The 22,529-nt window shown below is 54.2% G+C and overlaps 1 protein-coding gene across 1 annotated transcript in view; it reads left to right on the top strand.

The window, feature by feature from the left end:
- USP31 (ubiquitin specific peptidase 31) overlaps positions 1-22,247 on the top strand; it is a 34,621-nt gene extending 12,374 nt beyond the window's left edge. Inside the window, exons 2-16 of the mRNA XM_087878791.1 lie at positions 7,210-7,350; positions 7,665-7,753; positions 8,291-8,383; positions 8,564-8,699; positions 9,448-9,592; positions 9,831-10,011; positions 11,832-11,943; positions 12,993-13,087; positions 13,353-13,430; positions 13,909-14,038; positions 14,433-14,552; positions 14,667-14,892; positions 15,190-15,348; positions 16,199-16,351; positions 16,552-22,247. Of these exons, the coding sequence (XP_087734917.1) occupies positions 7,210-7,350; positions 7,665-7,753; positions 8,291-8,383; positions 8,564-8,699; positions 9,448-9,592; positions 9,831-10,011; positions 11,832-11,943; positions 12,993-13,087; positions 13,353-13,430; positions 13,909-14,038; positions 14,433-14,552; positions 14,667-14,892; positions 15,190-15,348; positions 16,199-16,351; positions 16,552-18,047 (3,354 nt within the window). The 3' untranslated portion in view covers positions 18,048-22,247. The remainder of the gene's footprint in view (positions 1-7,209; positions 7,351-7,664; positions 7,754-8,290; positions 8,384-8,563; positions 8,700-9,447; positions 9,593-9,830; positions 10,012-11,831; positions 11,944-12,992; positions 13,088-13,352; positions 13,431-13,908; positions 14,039-14,432; positions 14,553-14,666; positions 14,893-15,189; positions 15,349-16,198; positions 16,352-16,551) is intronic.
- Positions 22,248-22,529: the final 282 nt, after the last annotated feature.

The following is a 22,529-nucleotide window of genomic DNA, read 5'->3' as shown; positions in this document are numbered from 1 at the left end:
TTCTGTGGCTTTGGGTCTGGGGTCTTTCAGCCATTCCTCCCACAATGAGTCCATGAGGGTTCCTTGGGAGCTCTTGGAAGAAGGTTCAATTGGGAAATCAACATGAGAGAGGGGAGGATGGATGAGGTCGGGGGAGACCATGCCTGCCATCCTCTTAATCCTTCATCTGCCCCCCCTTCCCCTCCCCGGCTGAAAGGCCTTTCTATGCCAGAGCCAGCCATTATGAGCATCATCAATACTTGCTAAAGAAAAGCTCTTCAGCGCTTGAGAAGAGTGTTTTTGTTTCCATAAGCTAAGAAGAGGTTCTGGGTGTTTTAACAGTTTCTGACCCTGTTTAAGCTGGCATTTCAACAGCTTCTTCCTTTGAAAATCAAGTGCTGCCTGGTTCACAAGCAGGCGGCTTATATTTATCCTGATGCGACAGCTCATTGCGGAAGGAAGGCAGGCTGCTGTGGGAGGGTTTCAGGAGCCTGGAGTAGACGCCGCTAGACCTTCTCTCTCTTGTCTTCATCGAGGGTGGGAGCTTTTTCAGTCTTTGTGTCCCTAGAAAATCTTTTTGTATCTGGCAGGGTGTGCATGGCCTCTCTCCAACCATCACATGGAGAAAAGGCCCGGACAATCTCAGTCTAGTGCAGTGGTCTCCAACCTTGGCAACGTTAAGACTTGTGGATTTCAACTCCGCTGGCTTTGCGGCTGAGGAACTCTGGGAGTTGAAGTCCACAAGTCTTAAAGTTGCCAAGGTTGGAGACCCCTGGTTTAATGGACTTAAAAATGTGCCTTCCTGCCCTTTCTTTCAGAAAGGAAGCATGCTGCCTTGTTGACAGCATGTGTTCATCCTTGCCCTATTACAGCCACCCTGATGGAGCCCACCTTGGTTGGGTCAGGGGAACCTCAGGCTTTCTGAGCTGGGCTTAGGGGACCACCCAAAGCCTTGCAGAAGCTTTGACTCCCAATGTTTTACTTTCTCCCTGTGACGTTTCCAAGTGCCTCTGTCCGTGACAGTGGAGCTGTACTACGGACAGTCTCTCCACAGCTGGACACACACAAACACACACACAGAGCACACAGTATGGAAGACCGGATCCACCATGGACCCGCTGGACCAGATGCAACAGAAGGAAGGATGCCCTGTTGTTCTTACAAAGACTGAAAACCAAGCAAGTAGTGGAGGGTCAGCTGCCCCCTCCAAGGGGGCTCCAGCAGCTCCAACATTACAAGAGAGAACTGAAGATGCACCAACCTAGCATTTTGTGGGTGCTTCTAGAGCAGTGAAAGTGAACCCAGGACAGTTTTAGAGGTTGTGGAAGCCACATGAGAATGGTACACCCAAAGTCTCAGATCAGATCCGAACTCTGGATTCGTTTGTAGCTCTTTGAAGATGATTCAGGATTTCAATGGACTTTCTGGCTGTATGCAGTCGTGGCTTTGTTCTCCCAGCTTTCCTGCCACGTGTGGATGGTGCCGAAGGGAGGGTGGTGTGGTGAGAGGGGCCTGGGGTGCTGAGAGGCCTCGTTGGCAACTGTGAGCTCGGTGTTGGGTGCTGTTTGTGTCTCGCTCTTCTGCCACTGTTTCTTCAGGCAGATTCACCAGAAGGGAGGGAAGTCACTTCGGATTCTCTAGTAATGCTTTTCTGAATGGGGGAGTGGATTATTTGGGGGGGGGCATTTCCGATGCTTGGGGTGGGCAGTGCTTCACGTCTCCACTTTGCTTCACTTCTCATCAGTGTCCCTCTAGTTTCATGGGAGGCCTGGCAGCAGGAAAGAGCCACGTTTGGGGCCTGGGTGAGCAGCGCAGCCTCTCCACCAGAAGCCCTGGGGGCCCTGAGCAGATGGGGCTGCGTTGGCTGAGGCAATGGGCAAGGCACAGTGTTGTGGCAAGGAGCTTGCTGTGCAAGAGGGACTCTGGCAGAGGAAATGGCCGACGCCAGGCAATGTGGCCTCTGCCAGATGTTTCCATGCCAAGTTGGCCTCAAGGCCTTTGGTGGCAGCTTTGATGGCTCCAGAGGAGTCTCTCTGTTGCTGGTGTTGCCTGCTAGGGCTGCTTAAGGAGGTGGTAGCCGGGCCCTGCACTGGGTTGCGTGTTGGGAGCCTTGTTTAAAACACCAGAAATCTGTTCTCAGAAAGCACAAGATGCCCTATTTGGCTTTTCCTCACTTGCATTTTCCTGCCTCTCAGTGCCGTCTCCTCACCCTGCTGCAACAGTTGAAGCGAGGGGAAAATGCCATTTCCCTGGGGAGAGGGGGGGGGTGCAGTAGTGAAAAGCTGGGGAAATGAATAAGCAGCTGGGCAGCTCCTCTGTCTCCTTCCCTAATTCCCCCCTGGGAGTGGCCCCTTTGATGGCCACCAGCTGACATTTGATGGTGGCCAGTTCCCTTAGATCAGCAGGTGGTACCTCACCAAAGTGGGGAAAGAAAGGCCTCTGGCCAAAGGCCCCTTGCCCTCTTTCACTCTTCTGCTGATTTCTGGGGAGTCAAAAGGGACATTTAGCACCTCGTAAATCTGCTGCTTGGTTTGCAAGAGAAAGCATGGCTGCTGTGGGGCTCCTCTTTCACTACAGTTTGACCTAGCAACCAATTTGCCTGTCACATTTGTCCTGATCATGCTAGCTTACACGTTGCATGGATGTGCTCCTGGGCTGAGTTCACACACGGGGCACACAAGCGCATGGCTCCACTTCACGGCACTGAGCGTGTTCACCCAAGCGCAGAGCAAATGAGCCACGTTCATCTGTTGCTCCTTGGGCTCCTCCTGGCTGAGAGGCTGGGCCTCTCTTCCCCAGGGAAGCAGGTGAGTCTCCTGCCTGCCAGCTGGCAAAGGTTCCCCTCCTTCGGATGGCTCCAGGGTTGTGTATCTTAAAAACTGATCTAAGTTCCTTTTGTTTTCAAACAACTTGCGTGCCTGGTCTAAAGGTGGAGACAGAGCTGAGAATCCAATTCCAGGTTCTTCTAACTCCAACTTAGAACTAAGGAAAATTTTCCTGACAGGGAGATCAATGAACCAGTGGAATGGGGGCTTGCCTCCAGAAGTTGTGGGGGCTCCATCACTGGAGGCTTTTAAGAAAAGACTGGACAGCCATTTGCCTGAAATGGAATAGGGTCTCCTGCCTGAGCAGGGGGTTGGACTAGAAGACCTCCAAAGTCCCTTCCAAGTCTGAGATGTTCTATGTTCTGCTTTTCAAAAGCTCCAGATCAGCCCGTCATGTAGATTTAAAGGCAACGTCCAGGAGAGCTTAATTTAAAATAGTCCTGTCTGTAGCCCCTCCTTTGGGAAGGGGGGGCTGTTTGCACCATTGCGGGCTGCTCCCCCAGGAGAGCTCATCTGTCCAAGGCATCCTGGGAGCGGGCTGTTGGATGCTAGCCCCCTTCTCTGCTTGCTGTGCAGGGTGCAAAGCAGGGGGCCTCCCCAGATGCCTGTAGCTTATTCCCTTTGCCTGCTTGTACCGGGAGGGGCAGTTTATGCGTTGTGCAGATCTTCCTGGGCTGCATGCAGATCTTCCGCCTTCATCATCAGCCACCTGTTTGCAGACTCCTCCCCCCACCCTGCCCCTCCCCCATCTTGGCTTTGTTTGCTGTTTTGTCTGATGAAAACTTCATCCTAAATTGCAATTTGAGCTTTGCTTCCTGGGGAGTTTTGTGTGTTTCTGCTCTGTGACCTAAGTTTTCACAGCACAGATGTGGGTCAAGAGCAGAGGAAGAGGAGTGACCAGTCAAGGGACCCTCCATGGTGGTCCGTGGGAGGAGGCAGCTGGCCCCCACCTCTCTTCCCATAGCTGAGCTGACACTGGAGTTCAGTGCCCTGACATCCATCGTCTCTTGCCACTGATTATGGTGCTTGGATGACACACACACACTCAGCTGAGCACCCTCGCCTGATGGGCTGGCAGGCTTGGAGAAGGAGTGGGTGGCAGTGGGTGATTTTGGGCCTGGGTGAAGGCAATCAGTCAGAGGCCCTCCAGCCATTGAGCAAGCCAGGATCAACTCTGGGCCCTGCGCAGTCAGGCACCCCAGCATCAGTTTGCATTTGGGAAAAGAGTAAGGGAAGCAGCCTCATAAGATTTTACAGGTAGTCCTTAACTTACGACTGGTCACTTAGTTTGAAGTTACGACTGACCTGAAAAAGGGAATGTATGACTTGGATTTGAAATTCCGACAGTCGGCAGACTGAACTTCAGGTGCTTGGCAACACAACCGCATTTTTGTCAGTTTTCAGCATCCGGCAATCACATGACAACATTTTACAATGGTTTTGCGGTTTTCAGCAAAACTATGTCCATAATAAACCACTGGTTCACTTAATGATTGCACCCAAAATATCCTAGAATCATATGACTTCCTGTTTTATGACCATTGTCAAAATGGGCAGATTCCATTACTGCCTTATGTTGAGGACTACCCATACTTCAATTTAATAAATTTAATAATTTAGGAATAGAAATTTTCCTCTGTTTCAGTTTCTCTCGCCTCTGTTTCGCTGCCCTTTCCTGTTGCTGAGCATGTATTTAATCATTTTCTTCCTCTCGGATCTGCCCCATTCTTGAAAATGGCCGGAAATGTTGGCCCTCCCAGTGGAGCAGGGACCCTTTCCTCGCCAGGCAGGAGCAGAGAGGAAACACTCCCAGTTTTTTCCTTTAAAATGCACCCATCTTACTGGAATGCTGCAAATGCTTCATAGCGCTAGAAAGGATTCACGCCACAGATTCATAATTAATGAATATGCCATTCTCTCTGAGTGCAAATGCATTATAAATAAGTTATAATAGTAATGAAACAGACAATGGGGGGCGGGGAGCATTTCTGCCCTGGATGCAGATCCCTGGGGCTGCATGTTGGTGGTGAGAGAAGGGAGGGGCTTAGTTGGCATTGGCATCAAGCTGGTTTCAAAGCCCATCCCTGCCCTGCCCTGCCCTGCCCTGCCCCACCTCTCAATGGTTCAGTGTGTTTGCGCATTTCCTCCTCTTTTGTCCATTGGCACAGGTGAGCTGCCAGGCTCGAAAGATCAGGACCAAACATAAAGTTCCAATTAAACTGATTTATTACTCAACATGCCTACGTACAAGAAACTACTCAGCTAATGGTTAGCGCTCTCTTGGTGCAAGAGAATTCAGAAGGGGCTGCTCCAGCCAGTGATGGCTAACCTTTTTGCTGTCACGTGCCAAAAGTGGGGGGAGTGTGGGGGTGTCACACGTGTGTGTTCCCACACCCATAATTCAATGCGTCCCGCCCCCCTGTGCATGCCCATGCGACCCCACTGAGCTCCCCCTGCTTTTGGCACGTGATGGCCCAGTGGGCCCGGTAGGCCCATTTTTTGCCCTCCCCAGGCTCCAGAGGCTTTATTGGAGCCTAGGGAGGGCGAAAACGGCCTCCCCCCCCCTGGAGGCCCTCAGGAGGCCGGAAACAGACTGATTGCTGACTTCCGGTTGGACCTAGAAAGCCTCTGGAGCCTAGGGAGAGCGAAAAATGGGCCTCCCCTCCCCTGGAGGCCCTCCAGAGGCTGGAAACAGCCTGTTTCCCAATTTCTGGTGAGCACGGAAGGCCCGAAAATCAGCTGGCTGGCGTGCACATGCGTGCCGGAGCTGAACTAGGGCAATGGCTAGCGTGCCCACCGATATGGCTCCGTGTGCCACCTGTGGCACGTGTGCCATAGGTTCGCCATCATGGCTCTAGGCTGAATCCACTTTTGACTCCGCCCCCAGGCTCTGTCCTTTCTTCTCCTCCAGGAGCTGCTCTTTGCTAAACCTGGGAAGACGCTCAGCTTGGTGAGCTCCATCGAGCTTTATAGTGATCTCTGGGTGGTTTACAAATGTCAGCACATTCTCCCCAAGGAGTCTGGGTCCTTATTTTATCGACCTTGGAAGGGTGGAAGGCTGAGTTAACCTTGAGTCAGTCAGAATTGAGCTGTTGGCTGTGGGAAGGGTCTGCCTGCAATGCTGCATTCTGACCACTGCACCACCACGGCCCTATGCAGGCAGCCCAGTACAAGAATAGGGACTTCCGGACAGTCCCTCTACTGGTATGTTTTGGGGGATAGATTGGTAGCAACCTGATGGGGATCAGGGTCAGGGCAGAGATGAGGGGGGGCTTCCCCCTTGCCTGCATCCTCTGCATCCTCTGCTCTTTCCCTGCTCTGCGGGTGCCTGGAGGGGCCCTGCTTTTGCAGCTGTGGGTCTCCCTGCCTTAAGTGGGATTTTAGCAGCCAATCACCCCAAGCTCCTTTGGCTTCACCCCCCCCCCCCAGACTTTGAACTGTTTATTTCCTGTTCCCTGCCCCTTCCTGGGGGGCACTGCAGGTGGGAGCCCCTCCATTTCCATAACGGTTCAGTTGTGCCAGAGCTTTCTACTAAAAGAGGCCTCCTCTATAGGAGACCATTGCTGTTGTTTTGATGAAGATCCCCCAGTCTGGCTTCCTTGGCTGGCTGGGGTTGCTGTCCAGCAGCCTTGGCCACTCGGTGCTGGCGGGGCAGGTGGGCAGCAGCTCTAAAGTCTGCAAGGGGAAACTGTGATTTGTCCTGCTTCCTCTAGCCCTCGGAAGAGTCTGGACTCAGCCCTGGTTTGCGTTAGGGTTACGGTCACTCTTCCACCCTGGAGCACATCTGCCTGTTGCTGTCCTTGGTGGTAGGAAGGACCAAGGGGCTTCCCGGAAAGGCATTCGGGGGCCAGTGGGGCAGGTTCTGCAGGAGGGCTGCTGCTTTGGCTTGTACTAATTGCAGGAGGAAAGGGGTGTTTGTTGCCTTGACCCTGACTTCACAAGGACTTCTGGTCACTTACAATAATCCATAAAACAAATCGATGGAAACAGATTGAACAGTTAGGCAACCATCAGTCTCTCCTGGTGTTTCCAAGTCTAACAGTGTCCTAGATATTGGGAGCTGTTTCATCAACCCTGAAAGTCATCAGAGGGTGTGGGGGGGTCATTTGAAGGTTTAGGGATCCATATAGATGGATCAGAGCCCTCCCCAAAATCCACACCTGCTCTCCCCCATCCCAGTCTCATGGCGGCCCCCAGTGTTTCAACTCAGGGCTGGTGGGTTGGCCTGAAGGAGGGGGCACAGGGTGTTGGAATGATACCTTTGCCAGGAATACCACCTGATGGTTCCTGGTGGTCTGGAGGGGGTCTGGTTTCGCCTATCCGATGGGAAGCATCCTGAAAGTGGGGTGGGGGGGCTGTGTCCCCAGGGTGGGGCTCCCTCAACTTCTGTGCTCTTTCGCCACAGAGCATCGTTTCCAAGAACGCCTTGCAGTTCCGAGGGAGCTCACAACACGACGCACAGGAGTTCCTGCTCTGGCTTCTGGACCGAGTCCATGAAGATCTCCACAATTTAGTGAAGAACAGTGATGGGAGAGCAGCTGTGAAGGTGACACCCTCTGCTTTGGCACAAAGGAGCCCCGTGGGGAGAACGAAGGGAGGCCAGAAGATGAATTGCTCCATTGGGCTGAACTTACTGGGTTGTCTTGGGTAGTTGTGTGGTTTCCGTTCCTTGCTGGGTTTCCTGCTGGGATCACAAGAGGCCTGCATGCAAAAGTATACTGGGAGGCAGACCTTCCCAGTGTTTTCGGTTCCCCAGTGTGACTCTTGTGGACTTTCAGAGTCTTGGCTTTCAGGTTGTCCTTGGGGCTCACGCTACTGAATCCCAGGCTGACCGGCCTTCCTGAATCCCTTTTGTTTCAGCCACCGTTAGAAGAAGATTCCCTGATTGAGGGAAGCCTCTTGCCAGTCAACAGCACTTTTGTTCAGGAACTCTTTCAAGCTCAGTACAGGTAAGGTGCCCTCCTGCTTTCTGCTCACCTGGTTTCACCCTGAAGAAAGACCATTGGTGGAGTTCCTCAGAGCCAGCCAGTAGGGCCGTTCCTGGTCTGGCCTGTCCTTGGTTCAGCCTGCCTGCCCTGGGACTTGCAAGCTGGAAGGCCACTCGAGCTCTGAGACAGGGTGGGGGGTGGGGGCTTGGTTTCCTGAGCATCCTCTCAATTCCCACCACCGGAAGCTGAAGGGCGGCTGTCCTGGCTCTGCCTCTCAGGCATTTAGCAGGATGGGATTCTCCTGTGTAGAAAAGGAGGCTTCCGTGTGGAAATACCAGTACAAATGCCGGCTTGGACCGTCTTCTTTGCGCTTTTTAATGATTTGATCTCCTTATTCTTTTGGTTTGGTATTTACTTCCCTTCCACTGTCAGAGGTTAATTGAACTGTTGGCCACGGGTAATGATGGGAGGGTGGGAGGGATTCTCGCCAGCGGGGCTCCCCCAATCCCCTCTCTGGCTTTACTGCATGGGGTCAGAAAGGGGGCTTCTCTGTTCCAGGTCATCCTTGACATGTCCTCATTGCCAGAAGCAGAGCAACACTTTCGATCCTTTCCTCTGCATTTCTTTGCCGATCCCGCTGCCTCATACACGGTAGGAGATTAGTTCACCTCAACCGGCGGTTAGTAAAACAATGCCGAAGCCGGGCATGAGAAGCTCTGGGGGACTGAGGGGAGAAAGCTGGTCTTTCCCTCCCCGCTCTGGGTGGTCTGAGGGATGGACCCCTTCTGGTGCCGGAGAGGCCCTCTCAGCAGCCTCTTTGGCTCTTTGCAGCCCGCTCTATGTTACCGTGGTCTATCGAGGGAAGTGCTCCCACTGCATGCGCATTGGAGTGGCCGTGCCTTTGTCCGGAACAGTGGCCCAGCTGAGGGAAGCGGTGGCCAGAGAAACCAAAATACCTGCCAAACAGGTAAGCGGGGGGGGGGGGCTATTTGGATGGTTCTCCCTCCCAACTGGATTGCTCTCCCCTGTCTGTTGAGCTTCCCATGGGCGAGCAGATGCTCAGGGCTGCCTCTGTTCCCTTTCCATCTGCTCAGGAGGGGGAAGCCAGCTCTGAGCGCTTTCCAGGAGATGCTGCTGGGTCTCCCTAGAAAGGAATGGAAATTAGGTGGCCCTGTTCATGATGCCTTCCATCCAAGATAGTCCATGACCACCAACAATGTTGGCTTAATTATGGTTTGAGACAATAGCAATAACAATACACTTGTATACCACCCTGGGCAGTTTACAATGAAGAAGCATTATTTGATCCAAATGACAATTTGGCTCATTTTACCAGCCTCGAAGGATGGAAGGCTGAATCAACCTTGAACCGGTCAGGATCGAACTGCTGGCTGTGGGCAGAGTCAGCTTGCAATGCTGCATTTTAACTACTGTGCCACCAGATAGATTCTTAGAAGAGGCCCCACAGCCATCTCCAAAACGGGGGGCGCAGTAGTGCACAAGGCCGTGTGGCTTTTGGTCTTCTGTGAGAGGCTGGACTAACTCGGCATTTGGTCAGGCCGATCTAACCGAAGTGCTGAGTCTTGGTGCCTCTAGTTAGAAGAAGGGAGGTGCTGGAGGAGGCGAGCCTGAGGCCCTGCTGCACTCCTTTGCCCTGGGCTGCTCGTCTGGGCCACGTTGCAAGAGAGACATGGCTGTCCTCTGGGCTTCTGCAGATTGTGCTCACGGAGATGTATTACGATGGCTTCCATCGCTCTTTCTCTGACGTGGATGACCTGGACACGGTGCAAGAGAGCGACTGTATCTTTGCCTTTGAGACCCCGGAGATCTTCTGGCCAGAAGGGATCCTGAGCCAGAGAGGTATGTTGACTTGTGGGATGTGTGGGACTGGGCCCTCTGGGCAAGCCCTTCGATGGTTGGGAGGGCTGGGTGGAGGCCCTGCTTTGGCCTGTGGTTGGGCCTTGGCTCTCTGGACTTCTGTTTGTCTTGGCCTTCCATCCTATCACTTAAGCTTTTTCTGCCCAGTCCAGATTTGGGAAATAGAGCTGGGCCTTCCACTCTGGGCATCTCTGCTGAAACTCTCCTTGCTGTCTTCCAGGAATCCACGCCAACAGCAATCTGAACCACTTGAAATACAGCCTTGACCATGCCAAGTCGCCCATTTATGCCCAGGCAAGGCTGGAGAGCGGCAGTGCCCGGACAATGGCGGCGGCTGCCCTGAGTGATAAGCTGGTCATCTTGGTGTGTAACAGAGCCTGCAGTGGACAGCAGGGAAAGAGGTAAGCCTGGGGGCCTGGCTCTCACCTGGCACTCTCTTCTTTACCTTGGCCTGAACCTGTTGAAGGTGGAACAGGGCCTGGTCGCTGACAGTCTCTGCCCAGCCAGTCCTCTCCGGCAGGATTGGCACATGCCGGGTCCCTTCGATTAAAGAAGTGCCACCTGCTGGGACTCCGGAAGTGCGGCTTCTCTTTTGCAGCACCTGTCCTCTGGAATGAAGTCCCACCCATGAGATTTGATTGATACCCTCCCCCCCCCTCTCACACGCACACTCTGCTGGTGTTTCAAAGGGGCCTGAAGGCCTTTGGCGACTCCCCCCCCTCTTTTCTCCTTTTTGTTTTTTCTCATCTGACTTTATCATTCCTAGCATCTTTATTCGTTTTTGCTTTGTGGTTTCTTTCTTTTTGAAATGTTTTTAGCTATTTATAAACTCTCCAGAATCTTTGGGAGATGGTGATGGCATTAACAGTGAATATCTTGTTATAATTGTGCTGAAAATGCTCATTGGTGGGGCCAGTCCTCATCACGAGGGGCAGAGTCCTGATTTTGGCATGTGGGGCAGATCGGATTCCCTGGAGGAGGACAGAAAGGCCTTTGTGCCCAGATGGGGCTGAGAGGGTTCAGCCGCAGTGGACGAAGCCGTCAGAAAGTTGATGGGTGGTGTGTTGCGTTAATAGAAGCTGGGCCACGGAGGGAGTTGTATGTTAGGTTCTTTGTATGTCAGGGAGTTGTATGTCAGGTTTTAAAAGGTGCATTGCCACACCAGCCCAGACTCAGAAGAGTTGAGCCGGGATGGACAGGTAGTCCTTGACTAACCATGGTTGCTTAGCAACCATTCATAGTTACGATGGACCTGACCTGGTTTCAGAGTTCTGATGTCTGGGTCCCCTCTGCGGTCACATGACTGCATTTTGGCAACTGGCCCAAATTTATGGCTCTTTGTGCCGTCCATCAAGCCATGTGATTGTGATTTACAATACTTTTTCCAGAAATTGGCATTTACTTCTGGTTTCTGACAAAAAATGCCCCATAGAGATCAACAGGTTTGTTTAACAACCCCTGCAAAAAGGTCATAAAATTAGGGGTGGGGTGGGGTGGGGGTGGTCATGTGATGACCCACTTTATGACTCTCATGATTTAAAGCCAAGCAGCTTCTGTGCCTTTTGGTGCCAACCAGTTGTTCTGGCACGGACTGGGGTGGGAGGGGGCAGGCCCATTTCATCTGGGGGGGGGGGCGGCTGGAGGTCTGTGGCCAGGGCCTTAGGCTTTGCTTCTGGGGTGGGGCCACAACTTTCCACTGTTAAACATGCTTTGTAAAAATTCATTCATTCATTCATTCAGTTGGAATAGCCTTTCATCTCAATCAGTGACTCTGGGTTGTGAACAATCATAAAAACAATTAAACAGTTAAAACAACGCAAAAAAATAAAAATAAAAATGGCAACCAAGAAATATTACACAGTAGTCCTCGACTTACAACCCTTCGTTTACTGACAATTTGAATTTACTATGGCAGTGAAAATGACTTCTGACCATTTTTCACACTTAACAACCATTGCCGCATCTCCATGGTCACGTGATCAAAATTCAAGTGCCCGACGGGTTGCAGCAATCCAGTCAGAAGGTCCCAAGGGCATGGGTGACCGTGAGCAGAGCCTCCGGTCCAGGAATTAGGTACAATTGGCGCACAACCTGAAAGTGTGCGAAGGCCCTCCAGGCCATGGCTGCCCCTCCTCTTCTGGCAGGAACCAGGAGTCCAGGAAGATCCCCGGATTGCGCCTTGGGACTCTACAACCAGGTCTTTGTTCTGCTCCTTTCTCAGGTTTGGCCAGCCCTTTGTGCTGCATTTGGAGAAGACCATCCCTTGGGACCTTCTGCAGAAGGAGATCTTGGAGAAGATGCAGTATTTTCTGCGCCCCTCAGCGTGCATTCAGGTATGGGGCAACCTCCCTTTGGCCCTTGGGCCTTGAGCAAGCTGGTCTCGTGGTCACTGACTAAATGCAACATGATTGTTTACAGTTTTAGTTGGCATTACTAAAACACCTTCCTCCCTCCCTCCCTCCCTCCCTCCCTCCCTCCCTCCCTCCCTTCTCATTCCAATCTCCTTCCTTCCTTCCTTCCTTCCTTCCTTCCTTCCTTCCTTCCTTCCTTCCTTCCTCCCTCCCTCCCTCCCTCCCTCCCTCCCTCCCTTCTCATTCCAATCTCCTTCCTTCCTTCCTTCCTTCCTTCCTTCCTTCCTTCCTTCCTTCCTCCCTCCCTCCCTCCCTCCCTCCCTCCCTCCCTCCCTCCCTTCCTTCCTTCCTTCCTTCCTCCCTCCCTCCCTCCCTCCCTCCCTCCCTCCCTCAGCAACAATCATGATAAATTGTTCCAATCAAAATGCAAAAGAAGGAAAAATCCACAAAATGTTGGGTGGAGATTATGTAAGACATTGTTTGAAGGCACAACGGTGGGGAGGCTTAAGATTTCTGTCCTTCTTGCTCAATGCTTACAAGTCATGTTGAGGCCCCTAAAGAAAAGAAGCTTTTATTACACAGTGAAATTGCAAAAGATTGGAAGGTGTGTGCAGGTGATCCTCCACTTGCCACTGCAATTGAGCCTGGCAATTTTTGCTGGGACCTCGAAGTAAATGCCGCTTTCTGGCAAAAACCTTGTAAAGCGTGTCATATGACTGCAGAATGTTGCAGACGGCCATAAATTTGGGCCGGTTGCAAGTGCCCAAAATGCGGTCATGTGACTGCGGGATGTGTGTCCCCTCATTGAAAACACTGAAAAGTCATTGGAAGTTTGAAACTGGGTTGTGAGTTGTTTTGGGAGGTTCTGTGCTACCTTTAACTGGTGGTAAGTTGAGAACTACCTGCATTTTTTTGGAGGGCCTCTAGATTCAATATTCTGGCCATTTAACTTTGGGGCGTGTGCCCAGGGTTGACCACTCTGTCTCTGCTTGTCCTCTGAGAAGCCCGCCCTCTCCTCCCCTTCCACGCAGGTGTGTCCATTCAGCTTGCGAGTGGTCAGTGCTGTGGGCATCACGTACCTCTTACCTCAGGAGGAGCGGCCTCTCTGCCACCTGATGGTGGAACGGTGAGCAGGACGGAGCTCTTGCCAAGGAGCTGCTCCTTCTCCACAGGGAGCCATGCAGAACGTGGCTCTCGTGGCTGCAAAAGGGGGGCTGCCGAGGGCTTCCCCATCCCCCGTCTTTGGAGGAGCGGCAACAGCATAGAGCCCAGCTGCTTCTCCAAAGGGCCCCTGCCCTCCTCCCTCTGGTTCCGTGAGGGTGGCACCCATGGAAGGGGCTGATCCTGGCGGGTGTGGGGGGCTCCTCCCTTAGATTCTGTTCCCTTTGCAGAACCTTGAAGTCTTGTGGGACAGGTGGAACCCCCCACGTGAAGTTGGTGGTCGAATGGGACAAGGAGACAAAGGACTAGTAAGGAAGGGCAGGGCTTTTTTTGGGGTGTGTGTGTTAATGCAGACTCTGATCAAGGGGCCCAGATCAGTACTGCTCTGCAGGGCTTCCCCTGCTCCCCAAAGCGGCTGCTGGGAGGGACAGTGAGGCGGGTGGCATGTCTGGGAGCCAGCCTTCCAGATGATGCCTTCCATCAGCCAGCCTTCCAGATGAGGCTCAGAGGAGTCCCTGAGCCCAAGAGGTGGGCCTTTTTGGTGGTGGCCCCTGCCCTTTGGACCAATCTACCCAATACACCATTGGCCCCAATCCTCGGGCCGAGCCGCCCATTGGAGAGAATTGTCCGTTCCCGCTCTGATTGCCATTGAATTCTTTCGGGCTGCCTGGCTGGCATGGGCTGATCTCCTTTCTCTCTGCTGCCCGGAGTGTTGCTCTTTGCAGCTGGGCGGCCATCGAAACAAACGGGAGACAAAATCCCCCCCTTTCCTCCTGCGTGTTGCAGCTTGTTCATCAACACTGAGGAGGAGTACATCCCTGACGCCGAGAGTGTCCGCCAGCAGAGGGCGCTGCACCAGCAGCCGCAGTCCTGCACCTTAGCCCAGTGTTTCCAGCTCTACACCAAAGAGGAGCAGGTCAGTGGCCTCGCGGGTTATTTGCCCCCCTCCCTCGCTGAAGGGAAGGACGCAGCTCTCTCCGAGCACGGTGCCTGCCCCCCAAAGCTTTCTTATGTAGTCCTACCCCCTTCTCAGCTTTATCTGAATTGCTACGGGAAATAATCTGCGCTTTGCAGCCTGGATAAAGTAGGAGGGGCTGGCTGGGAGGAGGACGGCCTGCTTCTTACTCCAAAGCCCCCCCCCTCTCCTCCGAAGGGCTGGGAGAAACACGGCAGGGTTGCAGGAAGGGGCTGGGGCCGCTCTCTGCCTCCTAACTGGCCACGGCTGTGCTTCGCTCACTCTGCCTTGCTTGGAGGAAGGGCCAGGGAAGGGCTCCTGCTGCGCCTCTGACCGCCTCCCCCCACGCTTCTAGCTGGCTCCCGACGATGCCTGGCGCTGCCCCCACTGCAAGCAGCTGCAGCAAGGAAGCATCAGCCTGAGCCTCTGGACGCTGCCTGATGTGCTGATCATTCACTTGAAGCGCTTCCGACAGGTGAGGGGGGCTTCCTCGGGCCTCCTCTATAACCAGGGCCAATCGGGGGGCTTCCCCCAGGTCTGCCTCGTGCAGGGCTGGCTGGTGATGCCTCCCCTTCTCCCTTTTCACCAGGAAGGAGATCGGCGCATGAAGCTCCAGAACATGGTCCGGTTTCCCCTGACTGGCCTTGACATGACCCCTCACGTGGTCAAACGAAGCCAGAGCAGCTGGAGCCTGCCCTCCCACTGGTCCCCCTGGAGGCGCCCCTACGGCTTGGGCAGAGACCCAGAGGACTTCATCTACGACCTGTATGCGGTGTGCAACCACCATGGCACCATGCAGGGGGGGCATTACACAGGTGACTGAGCTGCTGCAGCCCTTTGGCCTCATGGGTGTCTTCCCCTGGGAGGGCCTCTCCCCCCTCCCCAACCACACACACACCCCACCAGCTAGATCAGTGCTCCGATCCCTTTGATTCCCAGCAGAGCCTTTCAAGGGCCCTCCCACGGGGGGGTGGGGGGGTGGGGGGTGGGACGGGGACGTTTCCAAAGCTGGGTGCTCCTCGGCTCCTTTACTCCCCCCTGGTTTGGGGGTCTGTGGCAGGCCACGTTGCCTTTTGGAGCCTGGCTGTCCCTGATGCAGCCCTCTCCTGCAGCTTACTGCAAGAACTCCGTAGATGGCCTCTGGTACTGCTTTGATGACAGTGAGGTCCAGCAGCTGGCCGAGAACGAGGTGTGCAAGCCCACTGCCTACATCCTCTTCTACCAGAGGCGGACGGCCATTCCCGCCTGGTCAGCCAACAGTTCCGTGGCAGGTAAGAGCAGGAGCTGCCGCCGCTCGTCCTGGCCTCCGTTGCGGGTCAGATGGTCAGAAGCCTTCCTTCTGGTTCTCAGCAAGGCCTCGGCCCTTTGCTCTGCTGCCTGACCCTCCCTTCCCAGCCAGCCAAGTGGCTCAGAGGGGGCCCTGCAAGAAGAGCTGGTCATCGGCTGCTTGAGTCAGCGGCCCCGTTAGGACCCGTTAGGTGGGTTGCTCCTGGTTTGCACCAGTTCACAAGAACCGGTAGTAAAAATTTGTAGTAGTTTGGAGAACCGGTAATAACATTGGCTGGCCACACCCCCGAACTGGTCCCTTGCCTGGTTGCCACTCGCTTACCCCACCCACCTCTTCAGAGGCTTTTTTTCTTTTTTACTTTTAAAAGCATTTTTTCTACAACCTCTTCGACCAAAAAAATGCTTTTAAAAGTAAAGAAAAAAAAGCCTCTGATGATTGCGTGGCTCAGCTGGGATCGTCAGAGGCTTTTAAAAGCATTTTTTTTCTGCAACCTCTTCGGCCGAAGAGGTTGTAGGGAAAAAAATGCCTTTAAAAGCCTCTGGCGATCCCAGCTGAGTTGCCTGATCATCAGACGCTTCTAAAAGCATTTTTTTCTACAACCTCTTAAGGTTGTAAAAAAAAATGCTTTTAAAAGTAAAAAAAAAAAAGTTGGCCATGCCCACCCAGTCACATTTCACCCCCCACCAAGCCACACCCACAAAATATGCCACGTCCACAGAACTGGTAGTAAAAATTTTTAGAACCTACCCCTGGTTAGGACCCTGCACTGACCCCAAAGCAAGGTGGCCCTCGAGTTGTCCCCTGCCTAACTGGCTGGCCTTTCCTTCTGGCAGGTTCCACCAGCTCCTCCTTGTGTGAGCACTGGGTGAGTCGGTTGCCGGGCAGCAAACCGCCCAGCGTGACCTCAGCGGCCTCCTCCAGGCGCACCTCCTTAGCTTCCCTCTCGGAGTCGGTGGAGCTGATGGGGGAGCGGAGTGAGGATGACGGTGCGTACACGGGAGGGTGGAGGGGGGTCTTGGGGACTGGCTTCCTTCCCAGCACTGGGATGCGAGGCTTTTGCCCCTGCTGCTCAGCCCTCAGCGAGGGAACCATGCTGGCCGGAGGGGTCCAGGAGGACGAGGAGGCACCTGGCTCCTGCGTGGGGGAGGCCAAGGCGATGTGGTGACTCTGTCTTTGTGCCTCGCAGGAGGGTTTTCGACCCGGCCCTTCGTGAGGAGCGTCCAGCGCCAGAACTTGTCTTCCAGATCCTCAGTGACCAGTCCTTTGGCCACCAATGAAAACGGGATCCGCCCATCGTGGTCCCTCTCCGCCAAGCTGCAGATGCGCTCCAACTCGGCTTCTCCTGTCCACGGCTCCTCTGGCACTCTGGAGAGAATTGGAGAGTCGGCCGATGACCGCGTGGCCACCTCCTGCTTTGGCAGCCGGCGGAGTCTCTCCGGCAGCCCCCTGGAGACCAGGGCAGCGGGAGGCAGCCACCGTGGCCAGCAGGACTCTCGGACACTCGGCAGGGCCCCCCTGGCAGTCATGGAAGGGGTCTTCAGAGAAGATGCCCCAGCGTGGAAAGCCTCTGGCAAGACAGGGCTGCAGGTGGACAGAAACAGCTCCCCTCTGGGCCCCTTTGACAACAACAACCAGATCGCCTTTGTTGACCAGAGCGACTCTGTGGAAAGCTCTCCGGTCAAGGATGGTCAGAACTTTGGATGGCCGGCCAAGCCGGATGGTGGCAGCCCCCTCCAAGCCCCTCCCTCCCAAGACAGCCTTGGGCCTGGCAGCAGCTTGAACTCAGAGCGGGCAGTCTTGTCCAGCCAGGATTCCCTGACATCTCACCGGTCGGTCGCATCCCCCCCTCCCTCCAAAGCCTTGCCGAAGGCGTCCCGTTCCCGGAGCAAGCTGGACTCAAGCAGGGCCAGTGGGCGCCCCGGTTCTCCTGCAACCAGGCCGGGCAAGAAAGAGGCTGGCGTGAAGGGCCCTGAGGCCACCTCTGCCACCTCCACCCAGCCGAAGCACCGGCCGGTTTCCTCGCCATCTTCCTCCGCGGCGGCCAGAAGGAGCTCCTCCGGGGGCTCTGCGCGGGGACACCCCTCATCGGGCAAGAGCAGGACTTCAGAGCGCGGCCTCAGCAGGGAGGGCTCCAAGCTGAGCATGGGCTCGGAGAAGACGAGTGGGGCTGCTAGCCCGCGCACAAACTCTCCCCGGCTAGGCCAGGCACGTGGGGAGGGCAGGACCCCTGAGAGCAAGCACGTGCGCAGCACCTCCCTGGCCAGCCTGCGCTCGCCTGGCCCTGGGCCCCGGTCCAGCCTGAAGAGGGACAGCAAGTCAGAGGAGAAAGGCTTGTCCTTCTTCAAGTCCGCCCTCCGCCAGAAGGAGACCCGCCGGTCAGCCGATCTGGGCAAGACCAGCCTGCTGGCCAAAAAGGTGGGGGGCGGCTCCTGCAAGGCTGCGGGGAAGACCCTCTCGGAGGAGAAGCCTCCGGAGAAGGCAACGCTCCCCAATGCCAGCATGGCTGCCAAAGACCCCCTCATGCCCGGCAAACGCTCCCTGTTGACCGCTTGCAAATCGCAGTCTTCCCAGCCGGAGGGCAGCCCCAAGTCCCCCGGAGGGGGCAGGCCGGCCATCAACAAGGCTCTTCCCAGGCTGCCCCCGGGGGTTTCCTCCTCCGCCCGCACATCCGTGTCCCCGTGATCCGCTGCTATTCGACTGCTGCTCCTCAGCTGCCCTGGAGGGGGGCCCCCTCCTCGTTTTCCATGGATGGGGGAACCTCGCTGCTCAGGCCCCTCCCGGTTCTGTCCTCGTGCCAAGTTGCCGTGGGCACTTCCTTGCAGGGTTGCCCAGGGACCCCCCACCAGCCTGGAGCCCTCCTGGAGTGCACGACTGCCAGCCGGGAGGTCTTGCCAGGCGTGCTCTCCAGAGGCCGGCCAGGGCAGGTGGTGGCCCAGCTCTGTGAGCTGAGAAGGCCGTCGGAGGGAGCCCGGGGCACAAGCAGCCCCCTGGTCCTGCTTCTCCCTCCTTGTCTCCCCATGTTGCAAGCTTCCCCAAGGGCAATATCTCAGCGCTTACATTATTTCTCAGGTAAATGCTCAGCCAGAACTAGGAGGAACCGAAGACTCTGAGAAAGGTGCCTTCTCTCTCTCTCTCTCTCTCTCTCTCTGTCTCTGTCTCTCTCTCTCTCTCTCTCTCTCTCTCTCTCTCTGTCTCTCTCTCTCTCTCTCTCTGTCTCTCTCTCTCTCTCTCTCTCTTTTCACATTCTCTTCATTCTGAAAGGTTTCTGTTGGGGTGTATGTTGCTGTTTTTATGGCCTGTCCTGCCCAGCGCCTCCTTTGTCCCTTCCTGCCCTTCTGAGCAAGGGAGGGAAGGAGGGAGGGAAGGGGAGCTGTGGGTGGGCAGGAGGAGGACAGTCCAAGAGGAGGGGGCTGTGAAGGTGGCCGGGAAGGCAGCTTTCTGCTGCCCCTGGAAGTGTGGCCCAACTCCAGCCCCTTCAGGGCTTCTGGCGGGAGGGGCGCTCTGCTTTGGGGGGCCCAACTGGACCAGGCTGCTTCTGTTCTTGCTTCTTCTCCTGGGGGTGGCTTTCAGCCCAGGACCCCCGTCTTGCCCCAGCTCTCCCTGGAACCAGGACTGTGTCTTCCTCCCCACGTTTTCCGTCATGTTTCCCTGGCAGTCCTGGGTGCTCTGGACTTCTGACACCCGCCGTGTTCTTTCTTGCTCAGCTATTCCCAACCATCCTCCGTGTCTGCTGGCTGGGTACGGACGTGCAGAAAGGAAGGATGCCTTAGATCCTCTCATATTCTGGATGGCAGGATCCTCCCCCCCCCCCCCCCCCGTGCAGAGTAGCAGCAGGAGCTGCGGTTTTCTTGCTGCTTCTGCTTTGCAGGTTCCCCCAGATGAACTGAGCCCCTCCCTCTGTGGTTGACTCTCTAAGCTCCTCTTTGGCTGCTCTGCAGGGGGCTCAGCCTTTGCCCTGGCAGCTCTTGGAGGAGGCTTTTGTTCCCTCCTCAGCCTTGGGCTCCGTCTCTGTGAGCAAGAGTGTTAAGGAGCCAGTCAGTTGCTGCTCCCCCTTGGAAAGCAAGAGGGAGCTCCCTTCACATGTTTAAAGGAACCTCCAGGAAGCTTCTACTCTTTGGAACAATCTTTTTCAACTAGCTCCATCCAAAAACATTGGGATCAAATTCCCAGAATTCCTAGCCCCCATGCTGTGGCCTTTTGGAAGTCACGGTCCTGTCATATTCGGGAAGCACCGGTTGGAGAAATGTGCTTCTGTTGAAATGAGGATGAAGTTCAATGCTTCAGTTTGGAGAAGAGCAGCTGGCTCCTGGGTGGGGGCAAAAAGTTGCAGGCTGGTCTCTTGTCTACGTGAGGCACAACAGGTGTGTGTGTGCGTGCGTGCATGCGTGTGTGTATTTGCTGTAGCAGCAGTTCATGCAGCAAGGAGGAGGAGAGCCGGTGGGTGTAGGAGTCCACCTGACCCTTGAAGCGTATTCAGACTTCCTTTTTTGTGGAGTACGACCAGCTTGCTTGGAGCAGCCTTCTAAAGCTCTCTGTGGGGGAGTCTTTTATGGTGGGGGCTCCCTCTTGGTTCTCCCTTGTCCCATGGACCTCCTTTCAGTGAGAGACAGGCCCATTTGTCCCTGAGGTCCTCCATTGCCAATGTTGTCATCATGGGGCATCTGAACAAGTTGGCCTAAGATCAAGGTCTTGTGTTGATTGTGTGACGCCGGAATATCCTATCTAGAAAGCTTCTTGAGTTCTTGGGGTTGGGTAGGGTGGGGGTGGGGAGTGGTAGTAACTAATTCTGGCATCCTTCAAAGAGGATGAGAACTGCCTTCATCCTCCACGGGCGTATTCCTTCCTTGTGTGATCATCCTTCCAGTACAGAAGAGTCCGATTCCTCATCCCAGAAGGCCTTCTTCTTCTTCTTCTTCTTCTTCTTCTTCTTCTTCTTCTTCTTCTTCTTCTTCTTCTTCTTCTTCTTCTTCTTCTTCTTCTTCTTCTTCTTCTTCTTCTTCTTCTTCTTCTTCTTCTTCTTCTTCTTCTTCTTCTCCTCCTCCTCCTCCTCCTCCTCCTCCTCCTCCTCCTCCTCCTCCTCCTCCTCCTTCTCCTCCTTCTTCTTTTTTCTTTCTTTTCTTTTTTCTGATTAGGTTGGTGTTAATTTGTACCTTGTTCTGTTCAGAAGAGGTTACATCTTGAACACGTCACATTACTTGTACGTCACACGAAGCCTTTGCAACTAACTTTGCAGCCCTTGCTTTAAGTCAGTGTCTTTACACACAGATGAGGCTCAGCTCAGAAAAGGACAGAGAACCTCCACACTCCAGGAGTGACTTGATTCTGCAGACAGTTTTGTGCTTGTCAATCACATCTGGAATGCTGAGCACGGCCAGTTACTTTTCCCTTACTATTGAAGCTCAATTTGCATGGTACTGCTCAGCTGTTCCCTATGCATGCCCATATTAAGTATGCAAACAGCTCTCGCAAGCTACAGTAGAACACACTATGGCAAGGATAGGCTCCCCATTTCCCTTCTGATGTTTCTAAGTTGCAGCTCCCAGCATCCCTCGCTGTGGGCCATCTCACCTCAGGATGGTGGAGTGCCGTCTGGAGGCTGCAGCTCAGGCATCCTGGGCTGTGTTGCAAGAATTCAGGATGGGGGTCTTTGTCCGAGCTGCACTGGATGTGTCTGAGGAGCCCACGGCCTTTGCTCCTTACTTTGGTAGACCCCCAAAGCTTCCTGTCTGTGATCCTTGGTTGACTTCTGTGGACATAAAACTTAGCTGTGAAGTACTTCAAAGAAGGCAGGCAGTTTTTCTTATTGTCAGCTATGTTTGTCTTTCTAAGCAAGAGAACCTATGCAGCTTTTACCCCAGAGCCCTCCTGACCCACTTTTCGTCACGTGGCTTCATGAACATTGTCAGCTCCTGGCAGGTCCTGGACTGGGAATGCCAGCCACCTCCCCACGGCCCAGGAAGGCAGAGCTTCCTCCTGGCCAGGGGGAGCTGGCTGTTGGGCTACGGCCTGCAGAGTCGCTTAGGAAGGGCCCCAGAAATGGCCCAAGGCAGGCCCATTGGGCCCCGCTGCCCAGGACAGGCCTGGTCTGACTTGTTCAGTGCCTTCTGCTTAGCCATTCCGGAAACCCCCTCAGGGGGTCAGAAGGCATTTGCGCTTGGAAATTCCAGCTGGAATTACATTTGTGGGAAAATCTTTTTTTGCTCATTTCCCAATTAATCTGCTGATGGGTCCAACATAGCCACACAAGCAACTAAGATTTAGTTTTAATCTTTGGTGAGTTGACGTGAAGGTTTTTCTTCACTGGGGGGAAAAAACACGCTGACCCGAGAGCCAAACCTGAGAGACTTAAAGAGGAGAACGGAGTTTGCCACACGTGGAAGTTGTGGAAATTCCTGAGGGCCTGGAAGCGTTTCTGAGCTCAGCCGGCCTGCTCGCCTTGGATTCCGCCGTCTCCGGAAGGGGCAGCCAGGGAATCCAGTGCCGCGGAGCCCCTGCTCACCTTTGGCTAAAACTAGATGCTCAACCCGACGAGTCAACTGTGGCAACCCGAGTTGCGTGTGAGGAGCTGCATGCTTTCCTCCCCTTCCCCGCTGCCAACTTTGATACGTGATCAGAGTTTCCATCTTTTTTTTAAATCTCTACAATCCGCTGGGGGGGAGGCTGTGTCTCCTTCCCAGAAGGGGTTTTAACTTATTTCAGAGCAAGTGCATGAGAGTGTGTCAATGCCTTTTATTTATTTGTATGCACTTTTAATATGCAGAATTTATATTTTTATGTTTTGAAAATAATTTCCTTTCCTGAAGAAGAGTTTGGATACAAGGGATTGGATGATTAACAGTGAAAAGTGTAATAATAGTTCAATAAATTTACAGTGTACAAGGACTTGCATGAGGGAAAGCGTTTTTCTTCAAACTTCAAACCTCTCTCCCACCCCATTAAAAGATAATGGCAAAATCTCCCTCAAGTGGAGCTAGAATTTGGTCATGGCACAGATACATCTGGGTCTTGTTTTTAGCAATAATATGAAAATGATTTACCACTGTTTCCTTCGGATGCAGTTTTTCAACTCCCTAGTTCAAAATCGCCAAACTGCAGAACATCTGGCTGGGAGCGACGGGGGCCCAGTTCAATCCATCTCCCCACCCAGTGCAGCCCTGGGACATC

Source organism: Pantherophis guttatus, chromosome 14 (genome assembly GCF_059756535.1).
Source record: "Pantherophis guttatus breed Tessera chromosome 14, ASM5975653v1, whole genome shotgun sequence".
NCBI lineage: Eukaryota > Metazoa > Chordata > Lepidosauria > Squamata > Colubridae > Pantherophis > Pantherophis guttatus.
The sequence above is the reverse complement of the archived record's forward strand: the minus strand, read 5'-3'. Positions and strand labels throughout refer to the sequence as shown.